The sequence below is a fragment of the Epinephelus lanceolatus genome, chromosome 8 (assembly GCF_041903045.1).
Source record: "Epinephelus lanceolatus isolate andai-2023 chromosome 8, ASM4190304v1, whole genome shotgun sequence".
NCBI classification, from domain to species: Eukaryota; Metazoa; Chordata; class Actinopteri; order Perciformes; family Serranidae; genus Epinephelus; species Epinephelus lanceolatus.
The window spans coordinates 7342818-7368581 of record NC_135741.1 but is presented as its reverse complement, the minus strand read 5'-3'; the positions used below and the strand labels follow the sequence as shown (position 1 = coordinate 7368581).

General features: G+C 38.8%; 1 protein-coding gene across 3 annotated transcripts in view; it reads left to right on the top strand.

The window, feature by feature from the left end:
- The window catches only part of nfatc2a (nuclear factor of activated T cells 2a), a 29265-nt gene extending 26147 nt beyond the window's left edge, over window positions 1-3118 (top strand). For all 3 annotated transcript variants that reach the window (XM_033627923.2, XM_033627921.2, XM_033627922.2), the window contains exon 10: window positions 927-3118. In XM_033627923.2, the coding sequence (XP_033483814.1) occupies window positions 927-982 (56 nt within the window). In that variant the 3' untranslated portion in view covers window positions 983-3118. The remainder of the gene's footprint in view (window positions 1-926) is intronic.
- The last annotated feature ends 22646 nt before the right edge of the window (window positions 3119-25764 follow it).

Genomic DNA, 25764 nt, shown 5'->3' with positions numbered 1-25764 from the left:
AGTTGAGTATACCGCTATAAGGCCTCCCTGTCCAGAGATTTTCAGAATTCTAATCAATTTCACTTTTTAACCTCCTGTGACCCCAAGTCCTCAAATGAGGACATTACATTTTGGGTTTGTTACATCTAGTGGAAGCAAAAGCACACTAGTCTGTGTAAAAATAAGATGGCGGCCACCTCTGCCAACTCAGTTTACAGTCAATACCTAATCAGTTTTGTGGTTGAAACTTTTTAATTCATCCTTACTAATATTTGTAGTTTGATATGACAAAGATTCGACCAATTCTTTAAATAGTAACAAACTAAAACACTGTTTATTAGCAAGTACTCATTTGAGGACATTGGGACTTTATTGTTGCAGCATATCACACAGTCAGATTAGGTGTGACAGACTGTTCTTACAGAAAAAAGGACATTTCTAGCCTAAAATATAAAGCGAGGAATATTTATAAAGAGCTACTTGGAAGTCTGCTTTTGCACAGCCATGTTCAGGCATTGAAATTAACAGTTTAATACTTTAATACACACTTTTGACTTTTAAAATAAACCCATTATCCCAAAATGAGGACTTTTGTTTTTTAAACAACTTACTGTTCAAAGACAATGCTCTTTGCTTTTTGCAGTGCTTTTTTGTCTCGTTATTTTATTAACTTTTATTGTATATTACAGAGTTGTTTGATTTTATAATCTATGGATACATTGCCACTTGTTTTTTGTTTTTTTTAATGTGTCTTGTAAGGTGTCCTGGAGTGCTCTGAAAATAGTATTATTTTTTTAGGCTTACCAGGTTCTACTTATCCCACAGAGCTAGGAGGTTAATTTTGGCACACTGTTTTGATATGTGTTGTAATATGTGTTGTTGTATTGTAAAATCACTGTGATTGATTCTGCCTCTGTCTAACGTCTCCCCCTTTCTGTGTTTTACAGTGAATGAGATCATAAGAAAGGATCTGACGGGCGTTCAGGCCAGAGGGCAGACATAGAGGAGGGACGCGGGCAGGAAATGACAACATACGTCCCCCTCCTCTTCCCCCTCCCTACGTTCGACACAGACACACACACACACACACACACACACAGTCTTCAACCTTCCAGCGAGGTGACGCACATCCACCAACAATCAAACCTTCTCTTCCTCATTTTCTTTACCTTTACAGATAGAAATATCAGCCCCCGCCTGCTGTGTTTGCTTTGGATATTTTCCTGCAGTAAATAGTTTCATCTGGCAAACAGAACGATTCATTCGACTCGTAACGTCTGACACCAACACCCAGCTGGTTTCCAGTAAACCGATGAGAAACAACAGGCGAATGTGCCTTATCTTTTAGATTTTTTGTGGTTGGACGTTTGGATGCAGTCTCTTTTTAACAGAATATAGAGATAAAACAATTAAAGCATTAGTCATACTGTCCAGGCAATAAACTCATGCCTGTGTGCCTCATACTAGTGAATGACGGTTGCGTAGCGGTTTCAAATTTATGACATGTATTTTTGAAGAAAACAGGTTTAATTTCATACCAAAAATTCAGCCCAAAGTGTCAAATATGTCTCGTGGGCGAAAGCTTGTCACCTTTTTGTTTGATTCTTCTTGCACAACGTGTGTGTTTTATCTGTGTGTACCTTCATATGCAGTTTTACATGAAAGGATTGTCCTAAGCTTACATGCTGATCATCTCATTTTAAGTGCAGTTTTCCAATTGAAGTGAAGCGCACACTGCCTTAACCATATACAAATGAACTATTGTGACGCCTCCTAATATGCACTGTTTTCAATAACAGGGGGTCCATGTTATTACTTTTTATATAATATTTGAGTCATGTGAATAATGTACCATTTTATATTCGTGAAATATATATTGCATTATATTCAGGTTATAATGCCAAAGTGGCTTCGCGCGGGCCTGTCGTGCTACAGCGATGGCACGAGTCTGCATTTTTTAAATGATTTAAATGCTCGCGTTGATTTTTTTTTCATTCAATCGTGCATTAAAAATTATTTAAATATGTTGCTCTGCCTCATGCAAGCTGAAGTGAGAGATTTGTACATTCAAATTTAAAGGTTTTCTTGCTTTTTTAATCAAATATTTGTGTCTATTTTATTTGTACTGCTCTTAAAGTTGATTGTAATAACATCTGTGGCTGCTTCCACAGTCCAAAACAAAATATTCCAAAGCTTATACTGTGTGTATTGTTTTGTGTATAGTTGAGTCTATCCATAATGACAATCAGTATACTCAAAGCGACATGCCTGCCTATGCAGAAGCTTCATGCTTGCGGATGTAAAGAGCATACATTTTATTTTTTGTCAGTGTCATTATACTTTATACACACTGTCAGCACAGTGAGGAAACACAGTGTGTATATCTCATGTGCTAATACAGCTTGTAAGTTGTAGTTTAAAACAATATTTTTGTAATATTTCACTGAGTGAATTGGAGTACTTTAAAAGTGCCAAGTGCCATTTTTATGATTGTAAAGAGAAAAATCTTGCAAGTGAAGCGTATAATAGAAGTAAAATAGAAGGCTGAATCTCAATTTCTAATGTTTGATATGGACCTATTTGATAAAAATAAGATTTTATTTTGTAATATTAGTAAAGCTAATATTGATCTATTAATGATATTTCTCATTGAGCCAGTGCATTTGACATATCTTGAATGTAATCTATATTAAATATTTTTCCCCTTTTCTGTAAATATTAAATACAAAGTGTGATTGTCCACGTGTTACGGTAAAGTTTAAGTAGACTAAAATAGAAACAGTTTGTTGTGTGTCATTTACCTGTCTCATGTGTTTATAGTACACAATGTTATCATCATATCTTTTATGTTTTATTACAACTTTTATTTTCTCTGAAGTGAATTATGATACAATACCAAAAACCTTTTAAGTGTCCCCTCCTTTTATTTTTCCTTTTGCATTTGTTATTATTTTACAGTCTTTAAAGAAATCATCGATAATGAAAATGTTATTAATACTGTCTTATTTTATTTTCTGTGTTGATGGTTGTCATGTATTTGTTTCATTTTGAGTCTACTTTGTGCGTCCTTTAAAAAGTCTCTGTTTCATGCTATTTTTGTATCCTTAAAAGTAGCAATAAATAACCATATACATCATGATTGTCCTTGTGCTGGTGTGTCATTATTGTGCAGTTATTCCCATGAATGAATCAACAGCTGACAGGCCTTTAAAGGGACAGTTCATCCCCAACTCAAAAATACATATTTTCCCTCCTACATGTAGTGATATTTATCAATACAGATTGTTTTGCTGTGAGGTGCAGAGTGTTGTAGATATCAGCCGTAAAGGTGTCTGCCTTCTCTCCTATATAATTGAACAAGATGGCACTCGGCTTGTGGTGCTCAAAGCGTCCAAAAACTCAACAGCAATGAGACTTTCCATAAATCATGACCTGGTTACTCAAGACAATCCACAGAACTTGTTGTGAGCAGCTTCATTTAGGAAGTACTTCCTTTCTACCAAACCACACCCGTCAAATGCATCACTGCGCAGAAGGTGTTGGAAACTGGAAGTGTTGAAAGATTTGGTGCGGAAGTCGGAATTTCTGAGTTCCCAGTCAAGAAAATTCAATTGCCATGCCCTCCGGAGTCAGATTTCCGACTTGGGAAGTCACCTCACTGACCCTGTCTCGTTTTGCGCAATATGTACAAATTGCTGGTGACATACAGGCTGAATGTTTTATGTAGGAAGGCGAACTTCATACACACTGCGACTGCGTGACCAATCACAATCAAGCATCTTTCAGAAAACAATATGGACACGTGTTCACTTCGTAGTTTCAGTGTGACAGTGAACACATCTTACTTATATGGAAGCGTATTGCGTTCACTTGACAAATTAAAAAAAAAGCCCTGTTTTTCTGAGTATTTTTTTCTGTTTTTCGGAGTAATTTATTTATTTTTCTGTTTTTTTGATGTAATTTTTTTCTGTTTTTCGGAGTATTATTTTCCCTGTTTTTTGTGGTAATTTTTTTCTGTTTTTCGGGGTAATTTTTTTTCCTGAACGAGGAGACGAGATACTTCAAAATCTCGCGAGAAGCTCCCACCTGGCACCTGCAAGTGACCCCTGCATCCATGGTGACTCCTGCTCACGGATGTATTTTGCACCCTTATTGATCCCGTAGTTGAAACTGTGTAGCAGGAGCCCGGATGCAAAATACATCCATGAGCAGGAGTCACCATGGATGCAGGGGTCACTTGCAGGTGCCAGGTGGGAGCTTCTAGCGAGATTTTGAACTATCTCGTCTCCTCGTTCACGAAAAAAAATTACCATGAAAAACAGAAAAAAATTACCACAAAAAACAGTGAAAAGATTACTCAGAAAAACAGAAAAATTACACCAAAAAACAGAAAAATAAATTACTCAGAAAAACAAAAAAATACTCAGAAAAACAGGGCTTTTTTTATTTGTCAAGTGAATGCAATATGCTTCCGTTTACTTACATATTCTATGAGAATATTACAGACTCCAACCTCAAAATCCATATGACTCCTCCGTGCTTCTAAAGTAGTGAAGCTGTAGTAATCTACCGTGTATTAGCAATTCTGTCTTACTTGTCTCATTAAAAGTCGTACACACAGCACTGTCCAACTTTGATCTGTGAAGTGTCGCTACGGTGTTTGTATGCACAAATTCAGCACAATGTGTTGTTATCAAATGGTATTGCTAACAATGGCTAACCTGGCTAGAGCTGGTATTGCTTACAAAATCTCAGCTCCTAAACTTCTTGTACTGGAATGCAATAAAACTGGGTGTGATGGCATTCCCAGCTTCAGGTAAATGGAGTGCAGTATTACCTCTGTCAGTGTCAGCTTACTGGCTCCGAACCGTAGTTTATTCATTATCTTGGCTAGTTATTAGCTGGTAACTAGCTTCTAGCGGTCCGCACCACTCTGCAGAGGGAAGGATGATGAGGCGTTCAGGTTCCGTCCACCAGCAATGGCTTTATTGCAGTCTTCACCACAAACAATAAACATGGCCTTCTCATGAGGTCTATCAGTAGCCCTGAGCCCGAGAGACCTGCTTCTCTCCATCCACACACACCTTCACAGGTTACCCAAAAGGCCACTGCCCTTACAGGGGAAAAAAGGTGAGCCGGAAACAGCAGCATGTGCATCTACTGCTAGCTCACCTAGCACCTCTAAGCTAGCTAACATTACACCCCAGCCAAGAAGGATGTCATTAATGTTCCCATCTTGCTGTGTCATGAGCACAAGCCTCTCGTCCATGAGTAGATGCACGCTTCCCTCTCCACTGGGATACAATTGCCGGGTGTAGTTCAGTAGACAGAAAATAGTTCCTGTATGAAACTGCTCACAACAAGGTCTGTGGATTATCTTGAGTAACCAGGTCATGATTTCTGGAAAGAGACATTGCTGTTGAGTTTGTCAAATATATATTTTTTAGCACTTTGAGCACCACAAGCTGAGTGCCATCTAGTTCCCTTATACTGGAGAGAAGGCAGACATCTCTAAGGACGATATTTCCAACACTCTGCAACTCACACCAAAACAATCCACTTCGATAAATTGCTCTACAGCAAAGAGGAAAAATATATGTTTTTGATTTGGAGGTGAACTGTCCCTTTAAGGTCCTGAACCCAGGCTGTGGGTGTCAGATAGTACCGTCAGTGTGTGCAGTACACACAGCTCAAAGGTGTCTCTTCACTCTCTATGCTCCTTATTATGAGAGGAAAATTAAAATTAGTAGACCCACAGTAGACAGTGACTCATCAAGTGCTCCCCTCCTGTCCTGAGCAGACAGACTCATGGGAGACTCAACATGTTTGTTTATAATTTATATACTTTAACAAAAAAACAGTCTGAGCCTTAAGTTTAACCCAGTAAAATGAGCTGCTATTTATTTAGGGACACGTGTGCATGTACAGCACACACAGTTTCAAACTCACATTAAATAACAGATAACAACAACAAGAACGGGACTCACATGCCCGGAGGCTGTAGTTTCTATGGAGACAGCTTGTTTGGTGCTTGGTCCCCGTGTCGGGAGGAGGGCTCTGTGAATGAACCTTGTGTTCAGGAAGTCTCTGGTTATGACATCACCACTGGTTGAAAAAGCAGCACGTGGGCTTCTCTGCATGAGCCGTCTCACACAGCCCACTCATACAGATATGCCATGATGACTCACGCGCCCTTTAGCACTGGATGGTGTAATGAGTTCGGACCGCATACAGATTTACTGTGTGAAATCGGACAAGAATGAAATACATGGTGAGCTTGGCATTTCATTCAGCTCGCTTTTGTGTTGTGTCCAAAACAGAAAAAAGAGAAGACTGAGCTCATCTTGACGTAAAGGGCAACAAATTTAACTGGCCTCAATATTAGCATTATTTCTTCAACTATAAATTAAATCCTACACGTGATGTCAGATTTTAAATCAAGTCCAAAGCTCAGCTGTCTGTGCACATTATAGCAACCCTTTATTTCACCACTCAGCTGTCTTTAAAGTGTTTGAAATAATAGTGTGTAAGATTTAGAAGGATTTAGTGGCATGTAGTGGTGAGGAGATTGCATCGAGCTGATACTTCTCCCAGTTATAATTCCGCCAGTGCTCATTGTCCACGAGTGCCAAATTATCGACAGAGGTCTCTTCCTCTCCAAAACAAACAGACCAGGTGATTTAAACCAGTAAAAACACTGAATAAAGCAGTTTCACATTTCTAATCAGTGTTTCTTGGACACTTTTTGGTGTGTCAGAGAAAGGCCGCTAGCCTAGCACCTGCTAATGTGTGCTCACCTTTTTTCTCTGATAACGCAAGATCCAGATGTTCAGGAGGATTTTATCAGGAGCCGAATTATCCACAGAGGTCTCTTCCTCTCCAAAACAAACAGGCAAGGGGATTTAAACAAGTAAAAACACTGAATAAAGCAGTTTCACATTACAAATCAGTGTTTCTCGGACACTGTTTGGTGTGTCAGAGAACGGCCGCTAGCCTAGCACCTGCTAATGTGTGCTCATGTGCCCCATGCAGATTCGATTATCTCCCCTTTCACTCTTACTCTGTCCTAACAAATAAAGGCAAAAATCCACAAAAATGTAAAAAGATAAAAATCTTTAAAAAAAAAGAAAAAAAAAGAAAAAAAAGATAACAGTTGCGTTTTAAGTGTACGTGATTTTTGTTTTTTGATAACCCATGCAAGAAGTAGCTGGTCTCCACGTATTTTCACATTATCTAATCTGGCCTATTTTCACATATTATTGGACACCTCTGCCTTAATGTGTCGTCACTCAATTTCTGATCCATACATTTAGGATTTTTAGTAGGAACCAAATTATCCACAGAGGTCTCCTCCTCTCCAAAACAAACAGACCCAGTGATTTCACCTGGTAAAAACACCAAATACAGCAAATTTCACATTAAAAAAAAGCTTCTAACCACTGTGGCTGACAGGAGAATGTAAAAACCTGAAAACCTGAATGGTCCTATCTACAGCCAGTGTTTGTTGTCTGTTCTGGGCTACTATGGAAACATGGCGGTGCAACATGGTGATCTCCATAGATCTGCTTTCTATATATACATGAACAGCTCATTCTAAGCTAACGAAAACAAAACAGTTCTTGGTAACACTTTACAATAAGGTACACAAAATTAGAGTAGTTACTGAGGAACTAATGAGGAACTAATGAGTAGTTACTGAGGAACTAATGAACGAATGAGGAACTAATGAGGAACAAATGAGGAACTAACTATTAGTTAATGGTCAGTTCCTCAGTAACTCATGATCAAATTTCAGAGGAGTAGTTACTGAGGAACTTATGAGGAACTATTGAGTAGTTACTGAGGAACTAAGGTACACAAAATTAAAGTAGTTACTGAGGAACGAATGAGGAACTAATGATGAACTATTAGTTAATGGTCAGTTCTTCATTAACTCATGATCAAATTTCATAGAGGGGTTAATCACGACTTAATAATTAGTGAACTAGTTACTTCATTTGTGCAGAATCATTACTCAATAACCCATCCATTAACCCTTTTTATGTCCTAAAGTAAAGTGACACATAATGAGTAGTCTTTCATTACATTATCATCATCTTTACAATTAGTTCATTAACAAAAATAATCAGACAGCAGGATTCTTGAGAAGAGTTTTATTCATTATTTTCAGACCACATACACATTAATATGACCATCCATGTTATTCTGTACAATGATGCCTTAGAAATAAATATGACAGTGTGTCACATTTTAGGTAGGCTAAGCTTAAAGAATTTATCATGGGGGCTGCGTGTAAAGTACTGTATACTGATCACACCGTTGTTCACAGTACAGTTGTTTGAGGTGCACAAAATTTAAAGTAGTTACTTTGAAACAAATTTGGAACTAACTATTAGTTAATGGTCAGTTCTTCAGTAACTCCTGATCAAATTTCAGTAGTTACTGAGGAACTAATGAGGAACTAACTATTACTTAATCATTACCTACCCTTTTTGTGTACCCTAAAGTAAAGTGAGACGGTAATGATAATGGTAATTACTGAATCATTACCTACTCATTAGTTACTCTTTTTGTGTACCCTAAAGTAAAGTGAGACATCAAAATGAGTAGGTAATGATTTAGTACTCATTACCTACTCATTTTGATGTCTCACTTTAAAATGAGTAGGTAATGATTACTGAATCATTACCTACTCATTAGTTACTCTTTTTGTGTACCCTAAAGTAAAGTGAGACATCAAAATGAGTAGGTAATGAGTACTGAATCATTACCTACTCATTTTGATGTCTCACTTTACTTTAGGGTACACAAAAAAGGTAGGTAATGATTAAGTAACAGTTAGTTCCTCATTAGTTCCTCAGTAACTACTCCTCTGAAATTTGATCAGGACTTACTGAAGAACTGACCATTAACTAATAGTTAGTTCATCATTCATTCCAAATTTTCGGCTGATTGAGCATGTTCAGTCGAGATGAGAAAGATCCCTCTGACTGGCTGTTCAGGTGTTATATCCTCCTCCCTGTAGCAAGCGAATCTGCCTGTAGTGAAACCGGGGCTAACCGGTGCTTCCTCCTCAGGCTCCACTTCACTCAGCTGCCCGACAGATCCGCTGCTTCTTCCCACTTTAACCTCAATAACAAACCAGAGCTAGCTGGGAGCGGCTAGCAGAGCGTTAGCCGCAGCATGACCGGAGGGAAGCAGCCAGTTAGCCTCCGCTAGCTTCCCAGCTAACGTTAGCCCCGGCTCTCCGTTTGGATCCAACCGGAGCACCGAGCCCTGGTTTGTTATTCAGGTTAAAGTGGGAAGAAGCAGCAGGTTTGTCGGGCAGCTGAGTGAAGTTGAGTGAAGTGGAGCCTGTGGAGGAAACACCGGGAGCGTCTGGATGTAATAGTCCGTGGAAGTGCTGCGGTGCTCGGCTGCACACATAGGAAACCCCTCGGCTGACAGGATGTATCACTCTGTCACTCCACGCTACTTTGTTGATCTCATGCATTCAACGGACTTCCGGTTTCCCTTTTTGCGTTATTTCCTTTCACGCAGGCGCAGAACGTATGTGCTACTTGGCCGTCGGATGTAGTCTTTTTTTTTTCCCCCACAACTTTATTTATGACAGGAAGTTTATAGAATGCAGATCTTCAACATTACACATATATGTCATATAACAGGGGTCAGGGGGGATAAGAGTTTACAAGAAAATATTAAAAATATAAAATGTTTTCTATGTGTAAACTTACATTTGTGAATGTGAAATCTTGCCAAAAGTAAGATGAGATTAATAATAAATCTTTCAGTGGGTTTTGCCGTATTTCTGTTAAAGTCAAAAAGTCCAAACAGCACATCCCTCCAAAACTGCTTAAATTATTTTTTAATATTGTTCGCAATAAAATTACAAATATCACTCCAGAGTCTTTTGACAATGGGCCAGTGCCAAAATAAATGAGTAACAGTTTCAAGCGTTGGGTGTAGTCTTTGTGGTGTGTTCAAATGCAACTGACACAGGGTGACGTGAGGTGACGTAGACGATGCAACAGTTGGCTTTCGTTGCCGCTAGTTCTTTGATGTCGGTTTGGTGTGTCAGCACCTTGTACAGAATAACATGGATGATCATATTAATGTGTATGTGGTCTGAAAATAATTAATTAAACTCTTCTCAAGAATCCTGCTGTCTGTGATTTTATTTGTTAATGAACTAATTGTAAAGATGATGATGAAGTAATGAAAGACTACTTATTATGTGTCACTTTACTTTAGGACATAAAAAGGTTAACTAATGGACGGGTTATTGAGTAATGATTCTGCACTGATGAAGTAACTAGTTCACTAATTATTAAGTCGTGATTAACCCCTCTGTGAAATTTGATCATGAGTTAATGAAGAACTGACCATTAACCAATAGTTAGTTCCTCATTAGTTCCTCAGTAGCTACTCCTCTGAAATTTGATCAGGGGTTACTGAAGAACTGACCATTAACTAAAGTTAGTTCCTCATTAACTACTTCTCTGAAATTTGATCATGAGTTAATGAAGAACTGACTATTAACTAATAGTTAGTTCATCATTAGTTCCTCATTAGTCCCTCAGTAACTACTCTAATTTTATGTACCTTAGTTCCTCAGTAACTACTCATTAGTTCATCATTCGTTCCTCATTCGTTCCTCAGTAACTACTCTTATTTTGTGTAGCTTAGTTCCTCAGTAACTACTCATTTGTTCCTCATTAGTTCCTCATTAGTTACTTATTAGTTCCTCAATAGTTCATCAGTAACTACTCTAATTTTGTGTACCGTAGTTCCTCAGTAACTACTCATTAGTTCCTCATTAGTTCCCCAGTAACTACTCTAATTTTGTGTAGCTTAGTTCCTCAGTAACTACTCATTAGTTCCTCATTAGTTCCTCATTAGTTACTCATTCGTTCTTCATTAGTTACTCATTAGTTACTCATTAGTTCATCATTAACTACTCTAATTTTGTGTACCGTAGTTCCTCAGTAACTACTCATTAGTTCCTCATTAGTTCCTCATTAGTTACTCATTAGTTCCTCAGTAACTACTTTAATTTTGTGTACCTTATTGTAAAGTGTTACCCAGTTCTTATTTTCAGGTGATTATACCCTAAAGAAAACATACTTATTGTATTATACTCCATATCTGCCATTAAATCCCCCTAAATCCTAAACACTGGACCTTTAAAGGAGAAAAGTATATTTAAAAGCAGCAGGGTCAGCTGCAGAGCAACAGCATAACGGGCTGTTTGTGTGAAATAAAGATGACATTGTCCGTTTGCAGACGCTTCTGAAAACCTCCACATCATTTTCTCAGAGACATGAGTCAGTTTCCTGGGCTTCAGGTGTGCAAATTCCCCTCTGAATGCTAAAGTAGGTCATCTTATTAAATTTATTAGGTGGAGCACAGAGGGAGGAAATTGACATCTAAACATTATCCAACAATTAAATGTGTCAGTCCGAGAAATAAATAATGATATTGTTAATCTGCTGCCTTTCTTTGTATTAATAAATTATGCAACCAGTTCCTTTATCATTTAAAGTTTTTACGTAACCAGACTATATGAGAAACACAGCTTGGAAAATCAGCTCAGACGGAAAAATGCAGGACGAGTCTGATGATCATTCCATATGACCCGTATATGAATGATGAAAAGCCTGACATGCATGGAAACACTGTATGTACAATCACACTACTGTGTGCTCATAGCCTGTATTACAGTGACAGCTAGTGTAGCAAGAGGAAACTAAAAGTCAGTGGTGAGCTCTGACAGCCTGCAGGGGGAGACAGGAAGCCGTGAATGTGACTCTGAAGCACCAGAATCTGTTCAACAGCTCTCTACTGGAATCAAGAGGCAGTAACTGGACTGCATGATAGAACACAAGCACTTCCTCTGTGGAGTAACGCTTCAACACGGTGTATTTTTACCACTGAACTGGAAAATTCAGTCACTTTAGAATTGCAAATTGAATGTAATGGGGCATGTGTAAGCGGCTCACAAAAGCCTCTTTGACAAAACAGCTGTATGCTTTATTTAGCTTTTCTAAAGACATTTGAGCATCTCAACAACTGTACCGTGTTTCACCAGTTATAAAACAGGTTTTCTTAAAATCGGTGCATAATCAATCTGTTAAAACAGATTCGGTTCAACTCGTGAAAACATTAAAAAGAAAGCAGCCTGAATTATACTACCTAACTATTCTGCAGTTTCCTCAGGAAGAAGCGTGAGAATGATATAAAGGAGCAAACAAAGATGCAAAAACAGATTTGACAAACACTGTAGAGCCTCTTTATCTTCAGCTGCTGCTGCAGAGACGTTTGTGGGTTTTGAAAGCAGAACGTGCATTTGAGAAAACCAGAGTGAGGAGCGAGTTATGTTGCGTTGTATTATTAATATCATGACTTAAACATAAAAGGTCAACGTGTCATAGTCTGGACCAGCGTGGAAAGGGTGCTGATACAAGGTACAGGGCTACTGTGAGGGGGCGAGTAAATCAGGTATACCAGACACAGTGCAAAGAGTTTTATTTCACCAAATTTCAATGTCAATGAGGGACGAGCCACTTTAAAGGGGAACAACACTCATTTTAGAAATTCATATATGCTATTCCTATCGTCTAAGACAGTCTAAAAATACAAGCACACATGAACAATCCCCCAAATTTGTGATCTCATACAGAATAAAGTCTGGAGCTCCTCCAAAGACAGTGAAATAGGAAAAATGTTACTGGTGACACTGAAAGCAGCAGGGGAAATGTTCTCATTATATGGGTACATTTTCTGTTTCAGAACTGAGAACACTACAACATAAAAAAGCTAATTTGGATGTCACACAAACATTCTGTGGGTCCACAAAATTAGGCTCCCATTCATTGTCCATGCTCCAGCTCCAGACATCTACAAATGTGTACAGAGACAAGTCAACAGGAAGTCCCTTCTTTGATATGGGAACCTCTGTGATATCCAATGTACCATGCCTCAAGCACGTTGAAAAAATTGAACTTTTGCGGTGGATTTCGAAGAGACTGTATGACAGTGTGCTAGCTTAGCTAACAGGCTATTTCCCTCAGTTCAGTTGCCTGTTGATTGTCAAACAAATTTGTATGATTAAAAAGAACTTGTTTATCTAGTCTGAACACATTGTGAATCTGAGTCATGTTATTCTGCTGAAATATGGTTACACATTGTCATTATCAGATTATCAGATTTATCATTTAATGTGAAATAGCCAAACGTTACAGTCAGATTTATCAGTTTGATATGAATGTGCAGGCGTATGACTTGTTCAGCCATTCATGCATCTTTTTAATAACGTACCTGGCAGGGCAACATCTTCATTTATTTGTTGCCATGCAATATTGGTCCTGTTTTTGTTATGTTCCAAGCATAAAATTTCAAACTGGATGGCGAAAAAAGGACAAAATTAGCCTCCCCCCATGGCTACAGGTAGATTCTACCAGGTTTCTATATATTCCTTCATTGCGTTGGATACTAGAGGCATTGCCCGTATGTTTGCAGATCTACGGACACCAGGAATCATGCTCATAAATATTGATTGAACTTTCCGAGGCCAGTGGGATAACGTATTGGAATTCTTAATTTAAGTGGTGTTCCACTTTAACTTGACCTTTACAGTCAGCACAACAGGTAATGCAGCTCTCTCTGGCCTCTGTATAAACAGAGGTCTAAATCAGAAACTGAGCTTCAGGCGTGAACAACACTGAAATAGAGGGAGAACAGCTAAACATGTCATCACCATGAAACAAATGCAAAGTGTTACTCTTAAGTAAAGAGGTGGCATTAGCAGTAGTTACTTTATTAGTTAAATCCACAGCATTTCTTTGCTCTATAATTTTTAAAACTGAAGTTCTGAGCTCCCCCCATGAATCCTGTTGGTTCTGACAAATTAAAGTATTGGTAAGTCAATGTCTAAAGCCTTTCTCTTTTGCCATATCAGAATACAGGTAACACACAAAAATAATTCACCAGAAGAAAATATTAAGCCCAAACATTATCTTTTATGAACTTTAAGCAGGTTTATATACCTAAACATAACCACATGTTAACCGCAGAGTGTTTGAAACATGTAGAAATGTAAAGTTTCATAACTCTACTGACAAATGTAAAGTTTCGGTACATAATAACTTACAAATATTCATGGTTTGCAGAAACATACAATGCCAACATTTGTTCTGGCGACTGGGCTGCACACTGTAAAATATTTGACTGTACGTTTACAGGAAATTACTGGCAACTAGCTGTATTACTTTCACAGTAAATTGCTGTTCATTTTCACAGTAAATTGTTGTGAAATGACAATTGTATACTGTGATGTCACAGTGGTTATGCCTGCATATTACTGTGATTTAGCAGTATGCTCCTGTAAGATTACTATATATAACTGTAATCTCACAGTTAAAGCCATTACATCACTGTGATATAACAGTACGTGCCCGTAAATGAAGTTTATGTACATTGGATTACTGTGATTTAGCAGTATGCTCCTGTAAGATTACTGTATTTCATTGTAATTTTACAGTTAAACTCCAAATATGATGTGATTTACTAGTGTACTTTTGTAAAATGATTATATTTAAATGTCACCTCACAGTTAAAACCCATTACATTACTGATGTAACAGTATGTTCCTGTAAATTGATGCATTTCATGTACATTTGATTATGGTGAGTTAGCCATATGTCACTATATTTCACTGTAATCTCACAGTTAAACTTTAAATATTACTGTGATTAAGCAGTATGCTTCTGTAAAACTGCTATATTTACCTGCATGAATTTCACAATAAAATTCTGAATTTGGTTAAATATCACAGTAAAAGCCTGTGAGGTGGTAATACTGTATTTCATTGTAAAATATTACAGTAACATATCGTAACTTCCTGGAATTTGAAGTGCACAATTGCAACCTAAATTCTATTATATAACTACTCAGATGTAAAATGATAAAATGTCATACAGAGCACATTTTCACTTCTATTTGACAGTGACAAAACAAAAGCAGAGAGTACAGTGGGCTTTATAATGGTTTATTATTATCTATTATAACCAGTTGGTGAAATCCCACTCTTGCTCTGAGTTGAACAGTGACATCAGCTCTGAAGTGGCCCTGATGCTCATTAAGTCAGAGGAAACAACAGGCTCCAGTGGTGAATACAGCTGCCGCCCACCACCAACAACACAGGCAACACACTGCTCCATAGATCGTTTCTTTGGTTCCTTCCACCGGCGCCGGTGTCAGAGTTCCTGGGTTTACATAATGCTTCCTTCTCGCTGCAGTCCACTCCTGACAGGGGAGTAATTGGGAGGATATTCATAGAAAATCTCTGGATTTATACAAAGGCATAATCTTAAAGCAAATAAATCAGAAGACTTCATTAGTTTGTATGGTTTAGGTGAATATTGGAATTTGCAAAATTGCTGCATTGGCAGATTCTTTTGCATTTAGAGCCCTGCAGTGTGATGTTTTATTGCAGTAATAATAACACACTCAGATTCAACCTATCAGATATCATTAATCTACCTTCTATAGGAGTTCTTTAGTTTCTCTTTTGCTGCACAGAGTTCCCCTAAACATACCTCATACTGCCACTTCACTTTTTACTGTAATTTCCTGTGAAATGACTAACCCTAACCCGAGCTACTAGTGGGTGTAAACTTGTTCCCTTTAATCAAAGGTTGGTGCATGTGTGGGTGCAGGTAAGGTAGTCAACGAGTTTGAGAACATTGTTGCATATATATCATGATCACCCCTGACACAAAACATACATCAACTTTAGTTAATCTGCATTGTTGATGAAGAAAACATCTGTGTTTGCTCTGATGGAGTTTTCTCTCATTAGTTGTTAAGAACAAAACAATTCCAAGAAATGCGTCATTCATTAAAAGCTCATTGGTGCAATGTCCTTGAATTATGCTGTGACTTGAACATGTCCTTGCTAAAAATGTTGATTTTAACAAATCTGCCAAGAACATTGCAGGTCATTGAGCAGCATCACAAGGTCAGTTGGAGGTTAAGTGCCATGCACAAACATACATTTTGGCATTAATTGTTGTGGGAGGGGAGAGGGTGATTTCTGGGCCATACTGTAACTAATTCAATTTGCTGTCCTTGATCATGTAAAAATCCACTCGTTATCAAATCACACCACTCAGATGCATTCTGACAAAGTGCTATGACCAGCAGCTGTTAGTCTATTGTATCTTATGGTCTGTAGGCCTGCTCATAGCAAAAGTTCAACATTAAGTTGTGGTCTGAAACGTCAGAATATGGTTGAGGTTGAAAGATCTATGTCAACATTTCTGCAGCAGTCACTGTTTAAATGTTGAATCAATGTATGGATTGTACTCAGGTCATGTTTTCAACACTGAAAAACCTGCCTAACATTTAATTAATATTGAATGTACCTACTGCTAACTTTACAGTCAAAATAAATAAGGATTGAAGGTTCTGTGTATCTTTTTTACATTCATGATTCTTTTTTATTGCCAATGGGTGAACACATTGTAAGAAAAAATCTTAGAGGAAACATTGAAAATTGAAATATGGCTACTGTGATAGTGTAAGCTAAGATTAGCTTAACTGCTAATGTAAAAACTGTCTTGAGTGGATAACACCAGCTAATTTATCCAGATGCCTGGGGCTGTTTTGCAAATTACTTTATTAGCTAATGTTACGAACCAACACCTAAGTTAAATAATAGCTAGCTGACTAACCATTGGTTGCTAACATTATTGCTAATGAGTACTATCTAAGTGTCTCGTGTGTGGCTCGCCCGCTAATTTATGTACAATGACAAATCTTGATTTACATCAAAATAAATAGTGTGATGTTGTGTTCACACCAAACGCGATGCAAAATTTTGCGTCATGTTACTCGCCTGAGTTTGAGCGCTAGAATGTTTTGTGTTGATTTGCTTCATACACACGAAGAACTCTCGATAAATCAACTTCCAGCACTACATCCTTGGCGTCATACGTCCCCAGCAGCTCTCAATGCTGATTGCTATCGTGGAGCAAATTGGTTGCCCTAAGTTCAGATTTTTCAACTCTGGCAAATAAGCGTATGATGCGAAATCACACTACTACCTTCATTTGCGCTGCTTAATTTGCATATTTTGCGTCATTAGCGTTGTGTCCATCGCACTGCCCAGCAGGAATTCACGTCTAATTTGTTACAATGACTTGACATAATTGTTTTATTCGAGCTCGTTGTGAACACAACATAACAGTACAAAGCAAAGGTGTATAACTAAAGATGCCTTTCTTCTAGCCAAGAGCGATGCAAGGCAGGGTAGCCAACTAGCTGAACATAGCGTAAGCTAAGTAGCCAGCTAGCTATAATGCTAGGCTGTATGGATCTGCCATTGGTTGCTTGGTAACGTTAGCGGATAACATATGCTAATTTGCAAATAGCAAGCTAGTTAGCATCACAGTCATGGAGTCAAATTTTATGGTCCTAAGAAAATATAGCAACATTACAGATAGCAACATTTTTTTCTAAATATGATTATAATTTATTTTCCAGCATTTTATGAACACAATGCTGGTCAATCACACTGAGTCCCATGTAAGTCAGTCAGAGTGTGAGCATGGGCAACAGGAGGCTGACTGCAGTTCACTTAACAGCCTGCAGTGTCATTGATAACAAGAATTTTCAGAACATACAGAGCCTTTAAGGTGAAACAATAAGCAGTCACACATCCACTCTGATCCGTTTTCCCTGCTCCTAACCCTCCTGTCATTTCAGATCCAGCCACTCCCTCCTGCCCTGCTGTAACCCCTTTCCTGCACTTCCTCATCACCTGACCTCCCTGCCTATCTGCACACCTGTTCCCACTTTACCTCAGCAGCCCTGTCAGCAGATACACCAGTCCATCTCCACTCAGTCCTTGCCAGATTGTCTCCTGTGCTTCTATTTTAGCTTTCCAGCCTGATCATCAGACCTCTGCCCCTCAGTCTGACCCCTTTTTAGATAAGTTTGCCCGTTTCAGTCTGACTGCCTGGTTTTGAATTCTGCTTTTTTATTATTTTTTTTTTAGACCACCAGTAAATGTGAAATTGTATCATCCTGCTGGTCTCTGAGTCATGCACCTGGGTTCAAACCTGTCTCTGGACTGAGGCATTACAGTGAGCAATATGGTGAGAACATATATGTTTACTAGGTTATCTGCTAACTAAAAGAATTAAACCACTCAAACAAGTAAAATAATGTATGTCCATTTTTTATACTTTAATCCTAATACGCTAATCAAAGGGATACACATGGATGATTGTCTATTAAAGGAACATTTAAGATTTATCAGGATGGTTTGACTTAAAATTTTTAGAGAAACAGAGTTCTTAAAAAAACACTTTAAAGTCTTTCTTTCTGTTAAAGGGAACTTCTCTGTGATTTCCTTCCTGTGAGGAGATGATAACAGTATCTACAGTTGAAATTGTGTGCTGACACCTTCTTTGACACTGGTGGGAGCTTCCTGCAGAACTTGCACCTGACTCAAAAACGGTAAGTGAAATTAATAACGGGTAAAAAAAAAAAAAAATGGGGAGCTTCTGACAACGTCCTTGTCTTCCCCTCTTCTTGTAAAATTACAATCATCTGTTTTCACATGGATGCCCAAATCCACCTCAGGCTAATACCACACCGTATGGTCACTGATATCCTGCAAGTAATAACACATCATGGGCATGGGAATGAGTATAAATCATTCAGAGGAAGAGTAGAGCAGGACATGCCTTCATTATCCTGTGGGTAAAAAAATAATTGGCTAACAAGATGTGCACCACAAACAGAGACACTGCCATCCTGATTTTAGCAGTAACCACCATATGAGTGCAGTGCAGAGCAACGCTGATTAGCTGGCCAGTGAATTGAGTCCGTGACCTCTGTGGCAAGTACATTGCCTTTGTATATACCTGCTCTAACCACTAAACCACTAGGTGCCCCCATACACCGTTTTTTTTTGTAAACCGAACTACGTGCATTTGTCGCCGATGGGGGAAAAAAATCGTCAACTCACAGCAAGTATGTTAATGTTAGATTTCTTGTGACAACAGAAATGTGTTTTGAAAGAAGACAATGCATGTAACAGTTGTCCCAGAACGTCAACAACCAACACACCCAGGGTACCTTCCACATCAGAAGGAGATGCAGGAGATGTTGAATGTGGACCGGCTACCACAACAAAATACAGAGAAGCTTGAATTACAACACACACAGAGGGAGCATAACTTTATTCTCTCCTCAGGACACCATTACTTCTCTGTATCTTTACATAGCAAATTGTTGCTGCTTTATTAATGTCCTAAATGTTACATACAGATCCTTTAATGATTGTTTCAATAGATATTAATCAACTAAAATTTCATCCAAGCCATTTTTTGGGGGGGATAACTGGTGAATCAGCGTAGATTCAAATCTGATGTTTATTCAACATTTAACAGCCTAACAAGAACTTTCAATTTGATATCAATACCAACCATCGATGTAAATTCAACACTTCTCCCTGACAATATCTCACTGTGATTCAATCATATTTTGCTATCGGGTTAGCCACTGCATTACGGACTGTTGTTTGCAACTCCGTAGAAGCTGTATCATATTGATGGCGTGAAGGCGTTCGTGCACAAGATGTTTTATCTCATGCCAGATTCTAATTGTGAGAGATAGGGTGTGTTTGGTGGTCCAGCATGAAGTGCTGCTTGTAAGTCTAATTACACAGATCGCTGTCTTCATCTCTTCTCGCATTTCATAGCACTCAGCTGCAGGGTTGTCTCAGAGGAGAATCAAAGTGGCTTCGGTGGTTTTATCTCCGAAATCAAAGCTTTTACCAACTACTTTATTCCTCTCTACAGACCAACAATGGTCCTTTACCGCCTCTGCCTCACACACACACTTAAACACACCATCCTGCCACATATACACACACAGGCACATTTCAAGAGGAAACTCCATATAAATTGTGGATATTTTATGACTTTCTTTTTTTTGTTGGCTACAAAAGTTGCATGACACAGTAAATTCTCAATTCCTGCCATATTAAAATGCATTCATTTAAGATTATATCTTTTAGAATCATTTTTAGATTTTCAGTTTTCTTCAGACAGACAAAAATTATGTTGAATAAAAACTGAGCTATTAACAAACCTTTTTTAGCCATAGCTACTAGCAGCCCCACTTTGATGCAGACTGACCACATTTTGTACGGACATTCATGGTCCCCAGAGGTAGAACACTGCTGACTTTGGTGATCCCCTGACTTTTCCTCTGGCGCCACCATCAGGTTGACATTTGTGGTTTTAAGTAAGATGTTTTCACAGCTATAGCATGGTATGCAAAATTAGTGCAGATATTCATGTTCCCCTGAGGATGAATCCTGATCACTTTGGTGATCCCTTAACTAAACAACACTTTGGTTCATCAGCCTCAGCTATTCTTTGTGTTAGGTATTGATTAGTTAGCAAGCTAACACACTAAACCATGATGGTGAACATAGTAAACATTATACCTGCTAAATATCGTGTTAGCATTGTCATTGTAAGCATGTTAGCACACAGACCATAGACTGTATTTAATGGTGTAGCCACTGTGATGTCCCCCAGTGGTTTGTAAATCCCGTTGTACAGCTTCGATTTCAGCATTTTGGCCTTTGCCAACTGGAAATTTTGCAGCCAGAAATTACCATATTTGGACAAAATGGTGATACCCCAGACACTAGCTGCTAGCCTAGTTAGGATGGTTAATTTCCAGCTATGGCGCTAATGCTAATTTTCACTACAGAAGAGCAGACTTAATAAAAAAAATGAACATCTGACTCTTTAAAGAGATCTTTTTAGTACAGCCAAATGCTATACAGTACTTTTTTTTAGGTGGCCAAAATTTTACAACCAACCTTCATGAACTGAAAACACACTGATGTATATACTGGAGCCAGCCTCAAGTGGCCATTAGAGGAACTGCAGTTTTTGGCACTTTTGTGTTGGCTTCATTTTTCAGCCCTGGACTGCATGTCAAGATGACGCCTATTCATTCCTGTAGAGTTGCTTGCCAGGCGCATATGCCAAAGTTTTCTAGCCTCCAGGTTTATTTCTGCAGTATGCTCATTGAATATGTGCAGTTGTGGTTCTCCCTCTGGCCCCGCCCACATGTTCCAGCTCAACTGATTACTAGCCTAGCTTTATAATAAGACCATGGCTGCATCCCAAATCTCTTATTTTATACTGCTAACTCCTAACTCCTAACTCCTGACTTGAACCGGAAGTCGTTCTAGGTCCGCCATCTTTAAGGCCGTCTCATGTCTCTTATTCCTACCAGTAAGGAGTTAGCGTTAGGCGTTAGGAGGGACCTGTTAGGTGCGATGAGTAAGGTAACACGAGAGGTTCCTCACAGGAAGTCTTTTTCAGCTTGAGGACCTGACGTATAAATACCCGCCCCCTACGTCTGGCTCATTTGAACGAGATGGCGGAGAAACAGTGCAAGTGTAGGTACCCATTACATGCATTCTTTGCAATGAAACGCTGTAATTCACATGCCTACATGACTACAAAGAGTAACGTTAATGATATTTCATGCAAGGCTGTCATGTTGTAATTAAGTTTATTAGTTACGGCTTTGATCCGCGAATATAATGTGACTTGGGATGTATGCCAAACGCTGGCTCCGTTATGCAGCAGATCCAGCTGTGCCGCCCATAGGTGCCGCTGTCATCAGAAAAGGACGTCGCTTTACGTGACACTTCAGAGTAAGGCCGTCTCATGTCTCTTATCAGCAATCCTCGCTCCTAACTCCTGACTCCTTGCATGTTTTCCTAAGTGGGAGGGACTAAACAGTTAGATAAGGTGGCTAGATAAGGTGGTTAGCAGTAATTTTAAGAGACTTGGGATGCAGCCCTTGACACTGAACCCCAAGATGGCACCTATTTAATCCAGTGGAACTGCTTGCTTGGCACATGTGCCAAAAAAAAGTGTTTCTCAAAGTCAAGGATGCTTATGTAGTAGGACGGATCCTTCCAGGTCGGGTCCTACAAAGGCTAGGCAAGACTCCTTCCTAGCATCTGGTGAACATACATTGGAACAGGGTAATGAGTGGCCAGGTGTACCTCATCAAAGAGGCCCCGCCTTCAGTTCCAGCAAATTGCCCACAAAGAATTATGGGTCCTTCATGCCCACTCAGGATACACACATGTGTCCTTGAAAATTCTACATGGGAAGAGCTCAGTCCGCAGTAGAATTTGAAGCATCCTTGACAATGAAACAGTCGGCAGGATTCAATGACATAGCCTCCTTGAAATTCAGCAGTTGAAGGAGCCTTCCTTGACTTTGAGAGGCACCAAAAGTTTCTAGCTTCTGGGTTTACTTCTGCCGTATGCAACCCACTAAGTATGTTCAGTAGTTTTTCTCCCTCTGGCCTCGCCCATGAGTTCCTGCTCAGCTTATAGACTTTGGGAAAGTTTTACAAATATAAAACCACCATGGCTCAAAAAATCAGTATAGAAAGATTCATAATTGACCTTTTTTAGCAGTTCAATGTGTCCTGAAAACAGTTTTATTGACATCTCTTTTATAATGGTAGTCTGTGGGTTGCAGGGGATTTTTTTACGCTGCAATACCGTGAGTGGCCACTGGGGAAAATTTGCTGAAAGACTGAGCTGCTGTCTTTGGGTCTTGCCCGGAGGTTGCCGCATGATATTGACCATAGACTGTATTAAAGATACTGTCATTAGCATGTAGCCAAGTACCCAGCCTTTGAATTTGGAGACTCTTTGTCTTGTTTTTCAGTATTTATGGATCATTTTAGTCATCTTGAGATGTGCATATTTTAACCTTTCTGTCATCATCTTTCTCTAACTGCCCATGTTGGCTGGTTCCAAAAGTCAATATTGTCTATGAGCAAAGGCTGAAAAGATGGAGGGACTAAAATCCATCTGCAGAGTTGAGAGCACACACCAAAGGCCTCCTGTTCCCTCGTCTCACTTATACATTGAGTCCAACACCTAATTTACATCCAGCAGAGACAGTGTCTGATAGCATGACTCTGAGTCCACATGGTGTGAGTAACCTTGTACTTGAAGAAATAACACATTTTAATGATGATCAGAAGAGTTTTGGCTTGTGCTGACCTCCCATGAGAGATCTTGTACGGTTAAATACCAAGCACCAAAGCAAAAGTGATGCAGTTTAGAGTTCAAATTTAGACTCACTTAATGGCAGCAGTCTTTTTTTAACTTCATAATCACTGGATTTTATTATTATGCAGAGTTATTTCAAAAGGTTATCATGCGCTCAACAGTTACAGGAACAGTGATAAGAATGATAATATATGTATATCATCTAGGTGCCAGTTCCCATATTTCCACATTAGAAGTGAGGTTTGAAGAATCTTTGTTAGCATACTGATGGAGAAAGCATACATTTACATTAATAAATCTTTGGGTGTAATTACCAACCAGTCAACCTGAAGAAAGCACATTGTTACAGCAGTAATACATTGCTGATGATAACTATTATCACAGAAACAAAGGAGCTTGTTAAATGGCACACAGCAGAGCAGACAGAGGAAGGCCTGCACAGATTGCACTGAGAGGGGAGCTGTTATTTTGCACAGCTATAATCAAAGCCGTAGTGATCAACAGACCTGCTGAGTTATAAACTGACATCTCCTTAACGCTGACAGCAGACGTTGACTTCTCACACTTGAAGTAGACTTTACAGACTACAGCGAGGCGGATCACTGTGGAAGAAAAATACTTTTTGGCATGTTTATGTGTTCTTTCTTTAATCACTTTGTGTTTTTGTGCAGCCTAATCACAAAAACAAAGAGGCTCCGAACAATTCTGAAAAACAAGAGGAAAGCAGGAACCAGCTTTACTGAATTAATGAAGCCTGACTAATTGGGTATTTGGTTAATCTAAGCCCTTTGACAAACAGGTAGCATTCAGTGAACAGCATAAAGGGAATGGTTAATCTTCATCCCTGACCTTGGTATAATTGGAAATCAGATTTGAGGTGAATATTTGCAGTAAAGATCAGACAGATTTGCATTTAGTCTGTAACATGTTACTGAAATACTTAAATCTTCATCATAGAAGACTGGTTCCACAAAATGGATACCCCCATTGTTGACATACACATGGAAAAAAAATCAATATCTTTCCCTTTTGTCATAAACTGTACATGCATCACATGCCTGTACATGCCACATACACTCTCCAAGTCATCTTTCAACTCTGTCACATAGCAACAAAGCGGTATCCATAGAAACTGAAATAAACTTAAAACAAAGGATATTTATAATGTATCTTCGGAGAAAAAGGATTCTTTAAATAGGAATGGATAATTCTGCAAAGCTAATTCCTCGTGTTTGCCTTTGCACTATTTGAGGAGCTGCCTTGGCTCTCAGTGGTGTTCTGTTTTTAACTATGTGACATTAAAAATCCAACAAGGACTCTCAGCTGAGGTCTGTTCTTGACACATGTGCTTGTGTGACACATTGCTGTACAAGAGTTAAGATGGTTCTTGACCTTGGAATCAGCAGTTTGTTAAATAATCTCTGGAGCTGTTGATGATACCACAAGATTTTGATTTGATTTTGTTTTATTGTCAGGAAAGAAAAATTAAATTTGTCCTGCGTCCCAGGATGTCACATACATACAAGAATACAAAACAACATCTAACCAAACAACAAAGGCTACAAATCACAACAGACTTTATGACAAGTGGATGCACATTTCTCATTACATTACATTCAATCTTTAACTGAGAGATCTTCCTCAGTTGTCATAGAACAGTAAATGTTTAAATACCCACAGGTAGAACTTTAAACCTGTAATGCCTGATTTTTTTTGGCCACCTGGGGGCAGCAGAAACAAGTTTTTAAAACGACACATCTTAAAAATAGCCTTAACATATTTTCAACTGGGACACTGATTTTGTGGACCCACAAGAATGTTTGTTTTCTTATTTATACCCAAATTGGCTTAATATTATTGTGTTGTTCTTAGTTCTGAAGCAGAAAATGAACCCAAATGCTCACAACATTCTCCTGAGTGCTCTCAGTGTCATCTGAAACATCTTTCCCAATTCATTGTCTATGGAGCAGCTCAAGACTTTATACCTTATGACATCACTTGAGTTGCAACACTCTAGCTTTTGGATTTGGGAGTGTTGTTAATTTTTACTAATATTTTTGTACTTATATGTAAGACTTTTAAAAATTGGTGAAGTTCCCCTTTATGTCAAACTTGTTAGCAAACAGTTAGGGCTACTATTTACACATCCAGCAGTTACAGAGCTCCATTAGCATTCTGTTGTGGGTACGTCTTTCTGGTCACCTAGGAAATAGAAGTTCAGTAGTCACTCTCTTTTAGCTCTAATTTTATTCTCTACCAACTCCTGATAGAAATATCTGGTTCTTTAGCTGCTAAATGCTCCATTATGTTCACCAGCTAGTTGCTAACTTTGTCTGCCATTTGTTGCTGTGCAGGTACATCAGGTTTGTAGGGCTTTTTTGCTGAAAACAGCTGCCTGCTCAACCAACACATTCTCATCCCAACTTGTCAAATACTAGCCTCTTTTACACTGCCAGATTTGCAGCGAATGTTGGGCCGTTTTGCCGGCAAGCTGTGAGCGTTTAGAGCCGGATTGGCGAGTTGATCCAAGGTGCCCAATTTTTCCGCCGTGTAGGGGTAGACATATTGGCGAAACCTTTTTGGTTTAAAAAGAACAAGGCGCCCTTCCGCCATGGGAGGGACTGTTGATGACTTGTGGGAGG